An 11,937-nucleotide genomic window follows, 5' to 3' on the forward strand; every position below is an offset into this window, starting at 1 on the left:
TAAGCCATCCAAATGTTAGTTGTTTGATTGACAATGGCGAGTGGAATTTAAGCATTATGTAGCTCCCCTGGTCTTGATGAACTCTTCTGACATTATGACAAAAAGGGCTTCTACTCAGTAAAAAAATGCCTACAAATTGGCTCTATCGATTTCTCTTAATTCTTCTTCCTCCTCAAACACTTTGATGAGCAAGATGTAGAAGACTTTGTGGTCATTGTCTATTCCTCCCAAATAAAAAAATCTTTCTATGGAGGGCTTGTCTCAACACTCTTCGCACATGTAAGGTCTTTGAATGCCGATAGATTATATTCGTTCTAAGTGCCCTTTATGTAATCGCGGATTCGAACCCGAATCCAATATTCATGCAATTTGGTTTTGTAAAGGAAGTAGAAATATTTGCTCTTCTTGGTTTCCTAGTTTGTTTCATGGTTTCTACATTGATTATACATCTTTATTTTGTAGGGTTATTGAGACCCTTAACTCTCAAGATTTGGGTATTTTCTCCCTTATCTCGTCCTCTATTTGGCATCACCGCAATTTGCTGGTGTTTGATGATGGTTCTCCATTCTCTCATAATCCTGTTGCTTGGGCATTTTCTATGGTTAGGTTAATTTGATAGCTAGGCTAGATCCTTGACTATAGGCAGGTCTTCAAGGACCATCCTTCAATTGAGGAAACTACTTCAACGACCCCACCTCAAGGGTCTTTTAAGGTGAATTCCGATGCACTATTGGAAGCGGTGAGGTGGGTCTTAGAGCTATTATTCGTGATTCCAATGGTGATACTCTTATGATCATGGAAAAGTTTCAGCCTTTAATTGTTCTGTGGAGATTGCCAAAGCTTTGGCTCTCCATGAGGCCATTTCCAAGGCATCTGAAGCTAGTATTCATCCTCTATGGGCCAAAACAGATCGTTGATTTTATGGAGCCTTCTGACGACCTCTATTCGATATTCAAACGAGATTCAATTTTTAGTGGATTCTCTACATGATTTACACGTCAAGGTATCATTGAGAGTTCTCCTTTGCTAAGCGCCATTGTAATGCCGTGACTCACGAACTTGCCTCTCATGTTCGACGACATTGTTCTTTATTAATTTAGCTTGAAGATAATCTCCCATGAGCAGATTCCTTGTTAGCTGTTGATTCTTGCTCTTTGTTAAAGGTTATTTTTTATTATTATTTATTTATTTTTACTTGGTATTCTAAAAAAGAAAAATATATCTAATAGTCAATAATCTTTTAATTTTGACTTAACTATCTAGATTCGAAAATAAAAACCCATTTGAAGGTTTACGTACAGAGGATTCGCGAGGAAGAAGGAAAAATGGCGGAGGTTTTAGCCGGAGTATCTCAGGCGTCTTTAGTTTTCCGGCCACGAGTCAGTGGAGCTCTCAGGAGCAACAAATTTTCCGTTAGACGCCTTCAATTTCAATCTACAATCGGTAGAGGTAAGCAATTTCGAGTTTTTACAGCATCATCGTAGAATTGGGCTTTTTCTGTTTATCCTTTTTGGATCGGAATCTAGTTTTAATGCTGTTTATTCCGAATTCCTTCCATAATCGAAGAGTTACACATTCTATATTTCACGTTTTCTATAGGAATTTCCTTTGATTGTAAGAGAGTAGTATCTGCTATCCGTGCGACCGATTCCAAAAATGAAGACATTGACATTTATCCAGACACTACTGTTGGTGACTCTTCCGATAAAGGGATTGGAGGAGGTGGTAGCGGCGGAGGTAAAGGTGGTAGAGGCGATAATGATGGTAATAGCGGGGAGGAAGAGGAATCTAACGCCAATAGCCGGAAGAATGCTTTGTCAATGTCGCAGAAATTAACTCTTGGATATGCTGCACTAGTAGGAGGTCCTTAACGAAGACTTCAATTCTTAGTTTATGTGAAATGTAATTGTAATTATTTTTTTTATTGCAATATTGACTCAATCCCTTCTTTTATCACTTGGCAGTTGGTGGCTTAATGGGATATCTGAAAGGTGGTAGCCAAAAGTCACTATTGGCAGGGGGAGTCTCAGCCTCACTGTTACTTGTTGTCTTTAAACTACTCCCCAGCAACCCTGTTCTTGCATCATCCTTGGGTCTTGGTAAGGAATCGGCTGTATATCTTTCAACTAGGCTTTGCTTGATAACCATTTGGTTTTTTAAAATTAAGCTTATGAATACTGTTTTACCTATGAGATCCTTTGTTTTATTCTCTACTTTTTAGCCGTGTTTTCAAAATCCATGACAAGTTTTGAAAACTAAAAGTGGTAACCATTTGGTTTTTGAGTTTTGGTCTTTTAAAATTGTGTTTGTTTTCTCTCAATTTCTTATAATGGTTTTCATCTTTTCTAAGTGAGAGTTGAAATCTTAACCAATTTCAAAAATTAAAAACTGGGTTTTAAAAACTATTTCACAATTGACTTGGTTTTTGAAAACATTGGTAGAAAGTAAATAACAAAGTAAAGAAACATAGAGGTGGATGGGAGCGTTTATATAAATTTTCAAAAACCAAAAACCAGAAACAAAATGATTTTCAAACGGGGTCTTAGAAATTTGTTTTATTTTTGAAATTTGTCCAAAAATTCAAATGTTAGATGAAGAATAATGTAAACAAATTGTGAGAAAAGAAAAACAAATTTTAAAAACCAAAAGCCAAATGATTATCAAAGGACTTTAATTACTTTAATTATCATAGGTTTCCCTTAATCACGTTGCTGAATTGTTATTAACTCTAAATGTTATTTACATGATACATGCTGTCCTATTTGGAACTTCAAGTTTTTGAATCCTGATTAGGAACAATGAGTTTATACACTTCGTTTTGGGATGTATACGCTATTTCTAGCTATGAAATAACAAGTTCTCCCCTCTTCTTTAGCTTAGATTTGGTTTAGTGGAAAGGAACAATCTCAAGTGTGTCTATAGTTAAGTTTTCTACTTAGAAGTAGATCGGTTGCTAGGTTTTCAAGGGAAATGATGACCTTACTTATGGAAATACTATTTAGTGTCTAGGTCAATAAGTATAGAGATTAGTTATATAGATTTGCTAGAGTTTTCCGAGTGTTAGTCGTGGGATTTGTTAGTGGCAGTGACAGTTGAATGAAAGCAAATGCAATGGTGAGTGAAACATGAGGAGAATATTGAGTTCTGTATTAATCTTCCCTTAGGTTGTGGTCCAGTTTTCTTGAGTCACCTCTGATTGCATTGACATTTTGTATTTTCTTATTATCGTCATTCTATACAATACCTGGTTCCTTGCAAACTAGGGATTCAGAATTTAGAAAAGAATTATTGGAAACTCAAATTACACAAGAGGATATGATAGTGTTTTCTTTTGGCATCAATTTGTTGGCGAGCAGGATTGGAACCAGGTCTGATGTAATCAAAGCTGGATATGGGAGAGTTGTGTTGGAAATTTAATTCTTTTCCAAATTTTCTCCACTAAAAAGCCTCATATTACTCACCAACTTCTTTTTGTAAGTCTTGGATGTGGATCTATATGATGGATATATGGTCCAAGCTATTCCTAAATTCTGAGATTTTGAGTGTATATTTGATGGTGGTTGTGTTCATAGTTCACCCTTCTTATCTACAGCTTTTATGGGAAAAGTTATGCCGTTGGGGTTTTTTTGTTGAGGAAATTCAGTTGCTTGGCTCTCGCATTAGTAATGGTACCAATCAAAAAGAAAACACAAGTATCACAAAGAGAAAGAAATATATTGCAATATATTGAAAAATTACAATATCAATAGCCTTTTGAGAGGACCATTTATCTCTCCCTAGAGTCCCACAATTGGACAATCCACCAAAATGATCCCTCTCTTCCTTATGTCCCAAATTCCCTTATTTATAACCAAGTTACCCCGCAACAAGGCGCTGTTGGCCAACTGGTTGTTGCAGTTTCATCTAGAGTTGCGTTCCTTGTGGAAGAAAATATAATGAATAAATTTGGGCCATCCCACTTTTAAGTGGAGCTCAAGTCAAAGACACATCCAGAAACCCTTGGAAAGTATTGCTAAGAAGTTTCCGTTCTATTCTTTTGTTTTTTGTAGCTCGGTTGGGGATGGGAGAGACATTTTTCTGGGAGGATAGGTGGTTGGGGAATAGGCTCCTCTACTTTTTATTCCCTTTGTTATTTCATTTGTCCTTAATGAAAAATAGTTTGGTGGTGGTTGTTTTGGTTTAGTCCACATCCCTTTCCTTCATTAGGGTCCAGTTGAGCTTCGTTGGATATGGAAACATTGGATATTATTGATCTTCTATCCATGCTTATGGAAGTTTCTTTGTTGCCCAGGGATAAATGTTATTCGTATTTGAAATCCTAGTTCTTCTTTGTTTTTTTTTTTTTTAACTAATCCCTCTCCCTTGAGTAATTTGATTTTTGTTTTGTTGTGGAAGGTGAAAATTTTCAAGAAAGTTCAAGTTTTTTGTTTGACAAGTTCTCCACAAAATAATCAACACATCGAATAAGGTTTTGAGGAGGGTTCCCAACTCGATGGGTCCATTGTGTAGCATCTTGGGTAAGAGAAAGACGGAGGTTGTGTAGCATCTAGGGTAATAGAACGATGGAAGATGTGACTTTGCTTATTCATTTTGGAGTTGGTTTTTGGATAAGTTTATGCGCACCTCAACTAATCTCACGGGACAACCCGCCTGACCCTACAACATTTGGCTGTCAAAAAACCTATAGGATATTAAATCCTAGGTTGGTAGCCACCATAGATTGAACTCATGATCCCTTAGCCCTTTGGTCTTTTTTGGATGTTCCCCCACTACCACTAGGCCAACCCATGATGGTTGTATGCTTGGCTAGGCATAGAGGTTGCAAAAGAGATGGTAGAGGAGTTCTTGCTCCATCCTTTTTGTGAGAAAGGAAGATTTTGTGGCAAGTTGGGGTGTGTGCTATTATTTGGGGCTCTAGAAAGGAAGAAACAATAGAATTTTAGAGGGTTTGAGAAGTCTCCGCTTTAGGTTAGGTCTTGTATTTGGTTCCACGTATCTCTGTGAGAGTATGATATACATACATGTGTGTGTATATATATTTTTTCGATTATTCACTTGGTCTTATCTTGTTAGATTGGAGCCTGTGCTTTAGGTTGTCTCCCTTCCATTAATTCTTTCATTTTTTCTGAATGAACGTTTGGTTATTCATTAGAAAAACCAAGTTACCCCTAACTAGTTACTACTCTACCCCTACTAATATTCTACTAGAATGAATAACCAAGTTACCCCTAACTAGTTACTACTCTACCCCTACTAATATTCTACTAGTATTCCTCGACGTATCCTTTATTAGTAAGTAGTAGTCTCAGATAACCCTATTTGTAGTTTGCTTGTAAAGGCAACATAAGGAAGCTACAAACACCGTACATTGCGCTGAGATGACCTTCCATATCCAAAACCAAAATCAGCCTTGATAAGGAAGGGGATGGGCCAAAGTTGCGGTTCTTTCTATTAGAATCACAGTCCTACGTTCATCATTTTGAGGACAAGGTGATACTCGACTAATAAATAGTGTAGGTATCTAGGGTAGTTGGTTCCATAACTAATATGGGTAGCTGGGCCTGGAGTTTCCTTCAGTGTTAGTTGTGGGACTCGATAGTGGTTTGTGGTTAAACTAGGGAATTGGATGGCGAGTGAGATGCAAGGTGAATATTGAGAGTCTTGTAATGAGCTTGGCCCAAGGGGAGACTTTCAGATTTCTCTAGTTTTTTGCAGTTATCCCATTTGCTCTGCTTTTCAGCTTTTAGCTATTTTGTTGGATTTTGGATGGTTTCGATCCAGGATCAAAGATGAAACTTTCTAAAATGTAGTTTATGCAAGTAATGCTTAGTTTCATTCCAATGCATCCTCTTGCACACTATTAGATTAAAATAATTTTACATAAGGTCATTGTTTTAAGATGTCCCAAAAATATCATGGAAATAAGACTAAACTAGGGAGAAAAATAAACGTTCCAGTGGAGAAAAAGAAGTGGCAGTTAAATTAACCTCCTCATTTCATCAGACATAAGCTTGATTCTGTTCTTAATCTACAGGCCTTTCTGCTTCACTATTGGTAGTAATGGGATCTCGTTTCAAGAACTCGGGGAAGATATTTCCAGCCGGTATCGTATCTCTCGTGTCACTTGTAATGACTGGAGGTTACATGCATGGAATTTTACGTAGCTCGCATTGAATGTAATACATTGGAGTTCGAAAAATAAACCTTCGGTTAAGTTCGGTTCCTTTCACTCCTAATGTTTGAAAAAAAACTGGTGGCGGCTTCCTCGAGCCATGCCTTGTGATAGCATAAGCTGTAATCGGCGGATGTGCTTGTTTTTGTATAACCTCTTTTTGTCTTTTGATCGGAGTTTTAGGTCTGTGAAATTGATTTTGATGTACCTTCAACTTTGTTCTTCAGGTATCTTTATTTAGCCATATGAACAAGAGTGTAGATTATTAGACCTTTGAATGTTCAAAGGTTTAAGGAACCAGAGTTCTTGTTCTTGTGCATCCCTTTTAAGAAGATTTTCCTTTTTAGTGGATGATGGTGCTTTTGGAGGTTTGATTTTTACGGATTTTGGAAATTATAAATATTATTTATATCTCTTATAGGTTTCTTTATTTTGTTATTTACTTTTTACAAATGTTTTCAAAATAATTATTTCATCTTTAATTTTTGTATTTATGGTGTTTAATTTTCATCTCGTTAAAAAAACACTTGAAGTTCGTTAAAGTCTAAAAATAAAAATCACTTTTTGAATACTATTATTATTATTATTTTTTTTTTTTGTAAGTTTTCAAAATTTCACTTGGCTTTTTGAAAATACGATGAAAGTAGTATCTATAAGTTTAATTTTTAAATTAAAGAATAAAAAATACAATTGTTGTCTTTAAAACTTGTTTTTTTTTTTTTTTTCAAATTTGTCAAAAAAAAATTTAATATTTTTATAAGAAGTATGTAAAATTATGTGGCTTTTGTATCTTTTGAAATGAGAGGGAGATAGTAAAATATGGCATTTTTGTTCTCTTCTTTTTTTAGTTCATTTATTAACTTAAATTTCAAACTTTTATAAGTATATCGGTTTATACTATTCGTTACATTCTATTTATTTCCATCATATGAGACTTATGAATGTATTAGTTAGATCCTTAAACTTTTATAAATCAATTCATTTAAATACTTAGTTAGAATGAATTTCCTTTGAGAATTGTCTCATTCTGAAGAGGCATAAATTTACACACTAAACAAAATTCAAGGTCTAAATTGATACAAATATTAATTTTAGGTGTCAATTGATACCTTATAATTCAAGATTGTGATTAAATACTCCCAAAAATTTAAATTAAAAAGTACAAATATAAATAATTTTTATTTATAAAAGGTTAAGAGATTATGAGTTCAATTCATGATGGTTACTTATTTAGAATACGATTTTTTTGACATCTAAATGTTGTTGGATGGTTGTCTCAGGAGATTAGATATAAAAAAAATAATACTTAACAAAACAGTACTTAACTAATAAGAATGAGGAGGAAAATCACATTTGAACAAAAATGAAAAAAGGAAAATAAAATTAAAAAATAAGAAAAAATAAGAAGAAAAAGAAAAACCCCTTGCTATCAAAGATTTAATGATTTGATTATTTATTTAGAATAATTGTTAATTTGGACAAGACATCGAAAAAAGTTGCAGTGCGACTTCTCAAGGCGATCCGCTATCTTTCTGAGCTCAGAGGTCGGAGGATCACCACACTCCGCCGGACATGACGGTGGTTCCTCACCGTCAAAATTGATCGAAAGCATCAATTAAACAATCTGAGAATCGAGTAATCGGAGGATAAATCGGCGGAGATCACAAAAAATGTCGGTGGAGCCTCCTCCTTTCCAAGAAGCAGCCCGTTGCGAAGTCTGCAAATGCAGTTTCAACACCTTCCGGCGACGGGTACCAAATTCAGTTTCCCCTATAATATAATCGACATCGTTCAGATGGTTCAGATTGAGCTACTGCATACATAATCGATTTCGATTCTGTTTTGACTTATAAGCTGAGATTAAAATTGTTCTGCGTTTTTCTTGAATCTTTGCTTGCAGCATCATTGCCGATGCTGTGGAAGGACGTTGTGCCACGAGCATTCTTCTTTTCAAATGGTTACATTCTTTTCTCTTCCTCGTTGATGGCTTGGTTCAATGGGGAATTTATTGTGATCTGATTGGTGTATGTATGTTCTTGTTTGTTCAAAATTCAGGCCTTGCCGCAGTTCGGGATTCATTTCTCTGTTAGAGTTTGTGCCGACTGTTTTAATAACTCCTCTCAGTAAGTCACGTTTAAATTTAATCATACGCTTTATCACATTTTCCTTTCCTTGAGAGCTCAATCAGAAGCTGGTTTTGGAAATGAAGCTTATGCGGAGTCTTTTGAGATGATCTTTGGCCATACAAGAAAAGATTGAAACTGAAATGCGAAGATGCAATACGATATTATCTTCAATGCAAGTTTAACCGTCTTTTGCAGCTTCTTGAACTTGAAATTTCTAGTTATTAGTTTAAAGTTCTATATTACTTTTCCGATAAAGATACTTGAAATTAGAAGATTAGAAACTTAAATATCCTAACTGGAACCAGGCGTTCTTGTATCAAGGACTTTGGTTGTACGAGAATCCAAAATTTTTGAATTTTAGAACTTGTTAATAGATATTCAGGACAAGTTAGAATCTGTGGTCCTTGTTCCTGTTGAAGATGGGGCCTACGTCAATGCATGTTGTTCATGAAGTTTGCACGTTTATTATATTCCATTTCTTATTTTTTTAGCTTTCATGTGAAGGAACCATTGAAATTTTAGTGGGTTTCCAATTTCATCAACAATGAAATTTTTTTACTCCTGTATGAATCAGTGTGCTTGAAATCAACATCCTAAACACATTATTTGTAGCACTCTTTAAAGGTTCAAAGTAGTTCAAAACCACCAATGATGAGGTAGTTGGATATTGGTGGGTGATATGAAGGTTGTTGCTCGTGGGATGAAGCATAGAAGTTCTTAGAACAGCCACCAACTCATTCCTCTTGGATTTAGTTATAAAAAATTGTCTACAGATTTTGGAAGTCCTTGCCTTCCCTGGTTTCCTCCTAATACTTGCTCTCATCTCAGAGGCCTCCTTTAAGCTATCAATTTTAGGAAGTTATTGAACCTAATATTTAGTACCTAGGCCATTTATGATTACAATTTACATGCATAGAATTCAGATTTTTGGAAAAAAGAGAATATAATATTTAAACTTCAATATAAAAGTTATCTTCCTCGTATAAAAAAATCTAGTGTCCTTAATTTATTGAGTCTGCGGTATTATAGATCTAGAGACGACGTTCAACCGCCATTGTTAGCCGTAGTTGATCAAGTAGCAGATACAGTTTCCCAATTAAGCCTTGATCAGGATGTAAATTCCGAGTCTAAACCAGCTGTGGAGCATCAACCTGCCTTGGGCATTCCAGATTGCAAGTGTGGAATGCCATTATGCATTTGTGAAACTCCAGTCCAATCTATGGAAACAGAAGCAGTTCCTTCGCAGGTTTTAATATTTAGTTATTTTTAGTGTTCCTCATGTATCAGCCCTCCCCCTAATGAAACTTGATTGTTCTTGTGGCAGAGGAAAACAGCTTCCACCTCTACTCAGTACAATTCAAAACCAAAGAAAACTGACTCCAATCTGAGGAATAGAGGATCTACCTCCAACAGCAAGCTTAGGTATGTTATCTGGAGTTTGTTTTATTCTATTAGGATTGAGTCTGTCTTCTCATTGCTAAAATTCCTACGTATATATTAGGTATTTAATTACCCTCTTTTTATCACCATTCGTATTATTGATTTTGGAGGATAAGGCCAATTTTAATCTGAAGTTGTAATTTATATCATTAAACAGAAATCTTGCAGATGAATCGAGGATTAATTATGAAGCAAGTGGCGAGGTATATAGTCTGTATCATCTTAATATTCCTTTGGTGTCTGTCAAAGGAGTTTAAGTTCTGCTTCATCTTTAGAATTTACGTTCTTGCAGGGGTTAAGGGAAGCAATCAAGAACGGTGACACCATTGCTGTCAAAAAACTTTTGAGCGAGGTATTAAATGCCTTTATAAAAATTAAAATATGAAATGGAATTATTTACTCTTCTCGTTTTGGCAGGGTGTAGATGCAAATTATCATGACAAACAAGGATTGTCTTTGCTGCATGTGGTATGAAATCCCTTTCTCCCCCCCACCCAGCAGAACATGTCATTCATTTCGGTTTAGAGATATCATATTAAGATTAATATTAATTTGGATGTAGGCGGCAGTCTTTAATCAGACTGATATTGTTTTTGCCCTCATTGAAAGCGGGGCTAGCCTGGACTACAAAAATGCTCAAGGTAACTTATCAATATTTCTCAAAAAAGAAAAGAAAAGAAAAAAGGTTGCTGGATCTTGATATAGTATCGAATATAAACTGTCATAACATTTATATCCAATCATACTTCAGGTGGGGCTTTGAGAATTAGGAGTGTTTAAAAAAACTGTCTTGAGAACAGTTTTGTTTTTAGAGTTTTAGTTTTATTTTATTTTATTTATAATTTCTATAATTTTATAATTTTGTACATCGAAATCAAAGATAAAAAATATGTGGTTTTACCAGAATACACGTTCCAATTTTTTAAAAGTAATATCTCATATATTAGAACACACTTCTATAAAAGTTTAGCTATCAATTATTGAAATGTATCTCTTAAAACAATTTCATACTAAAAAACAAACTGTTCTGAGAAAAGAATTTCAAACAACCCTTGGTTACCATCCCCATTATCTTTCTTCAAGGTAGGCGATTAGAAACCAAAGAAAAAGAATAAATATAGCTAGTTTCTGTGTGATTGCACTTAATACAGTGAGTATAATATTCTGGTGGTGTGTGAAAGCCGTAAAAGTATGGTTATAGGCAGTTCTCTCTAGAAATTAAACATCCTAACTCAAGGTTAAAAAGTTTTATATCACTAAAATATTCTTCATTCACCATCTAAATAAAAATTCCTCTGGCTGATGATTGTAACTGAGTTAAAGCATGGATGTACCTCTACTTAAGATCGTAGATTAGGCAAGAAGTTTGCAAGAGTTTTGAATTTAGAGGCATGTGAAATATTGTGGGAACTTCCATATGTTCGCAATAATCTTTTTTCTTTTGGAAATTAAGCTTATAAATACTACTTGAGTTTCTTTCTTTTGTTATCTACTTTCTAACACGTAAATTATTTGATGATTACTTAAGAGAAAAGCTGTGATATTGCATAACGATTCATTTTGTGACTGCCACAGGAGAGACGCCATTGGATTGTGCTCCGGCTTCTTTGCAATATAAGATACGAGAGAAGATGGAAGGATAATGAACAAGGAGGAAGCAACAACCCGCATAACCAGGGAGATGACTTCCCATATTTTTCCAGTAAATACTTCAATAATCTCTTCACCAGCGGCTTTACTTTCTCTTTTTAATTTTTTTCTTTTTATTACTTTTAAGCAATTATAGACCATAAATCTTCAAATTAATTTATCCTTTTAGATTTTCTCTGTAGTGAGTGCTGTTTTAATTTGAATGGTATTTGTTATGTACTTTAGAGGCTGTTTGGGAGTTCAGTTGAAAAATGGTATCTTCTTTCTGAAACTAAATAGGTAGAAAGATATTTGGATCTACTGAGTTACAATGTTTAATTTTTTTTTTTTTTTTTTTTTTTTTTTTTTTTTTTTTTTGTTAATGAGTTGGTTAGTGGATATCGAAGGTCTTCTTCTTCATCGAAAAGGTCTAGTCCACTGTAATTGAGTTGGACGCTGTTCCCTCATTCCATGTGAAGGTGGGACCATAATTCTTTGGCTCATTCCCTTGCATGGAGGCCATTCATATTTCTCCTTATTTAGAGTGGTTTGTTTTTTTGATTGTCTATT

At 34.8% G+C, this 11,937-nt stretch overlaps 2 protein-coding genes across 2 annotated transcripts; both read left to right on the plus strand.

Annotated features, from left to right (window-relative positions):
- The first annotated feature begins 1,183 nt into the window (after positions 1 to 1,183).
- On the plus strand, positions 1,184 to 6,523 carry LOC120072309 (protein FATTY ACID EXPORT 2, chloroplastic-like). Its single transcript, XM_039024764.2, has 4 exons — positions 1,184 to 1,449; positions 1,600 to 1,863; positions 1,965 to 2,099; positions 6,035 to 6,523. The coding sequence occupies exons 1-4, from the start codon at positions 1,326 to 1,328 to the stop codon at positions 6,172 to 6,174; spliced, it is 663 nt and encodes a 220-aa protein (XP_038880692.1). The 5' UTR covers positions 1,184 to 1,325; the 3' UTR covers positions 6,175 to 6,523.
- Positions 6,524 to 6,758: 235 nt separating this feature from the next.
- Positions 6,759 to 11,688, plus strand: LOC120070689 (Ankyrin repeat family protein). The gene is made up of 10 exons (XM_039022533.2): positions 6,759 to 7,923; positions 8,073 to 8,129; positions 8,228 to 8,295; positions 9,328 to 9,544; positions 9,623 to 9,720; positions 9,896 to 9,941; positions 10,031 to 10,090; positions 10,156 to 10,206; positions 10,301 to 10,379; positions 11,314 to 11,688. The coding sequence occupies exons 1-10, from the start codon at positions 7,843 to 7,845 to the stop codon at positions 11,379 to 11,381; spliced, it is 825 nt and encodes a 274-aa protein (XP_038878461.1). The 5' UTR covers positions 6,759 to 7,842; the 3' UTR covers positions 11,382 to 11,688.
- Positions 11,689 to 11,937: the final 249 nt, after the last annotated feature.

This window comes from Benincasa hispida, chromosome 2, assembly GCF_027475165.1.
Source record: "Benincasa hispida cultivar pf3 chromosome 2, pf3_genome.v1.1, whole genome shotgun sequence".
Lineage (NCBI taxonomy): Eukaryota > Viridiplantae > Streptophyta > Magnoliopsida > Cucurbitales > Cucurbitaceae > Benincasa > Benincasa hispida.

Coding starts and splice junctions, on each gene's coding strand:
- LOC120070689 (XM_039022533.2), top strand. CDS start 7,843: ATGTCGGTGGAGCCTCCTCCTTTCCAAGAAGCAGCCCGTTGCGAAGTC. Junction 8,130..8,227: donor AGCATTCTTCTTTTCAAATG/GTTACATTCTTT, acceptor TTCAAAATTCAG/GCCTTGCCGCAGTTCGGGAT. Junction 9,942..10,030: donor ATTATGAAGCAAGTGGCGAG/GTATATAGTCTG, acceptor ACGTTCTTGCAG/GGGTTAAGGGAAGCAATCAA.
- LOC120072309 (XM_039024764.2), top strand. CDS start 1,326: ATGGCGGAGGTTTTAGCCGGAGTATCTCAGGCGTCTTTAGTTTTCCGG. Junction 1,864..1,964: donor ATATGCTGCACTAGTAGGAG/GTCCTTAACGAA, acceptor ATCACTTGGCAG/TTGGTGGCTTAATGGGATAT. Junction 2,100..6,034: donor TGCATCATCCTTGGGTCTTG/GTAAGGAATCGG, acceptor CTTAATCTACAG/GCCTTTCTGCTTCACTATTG.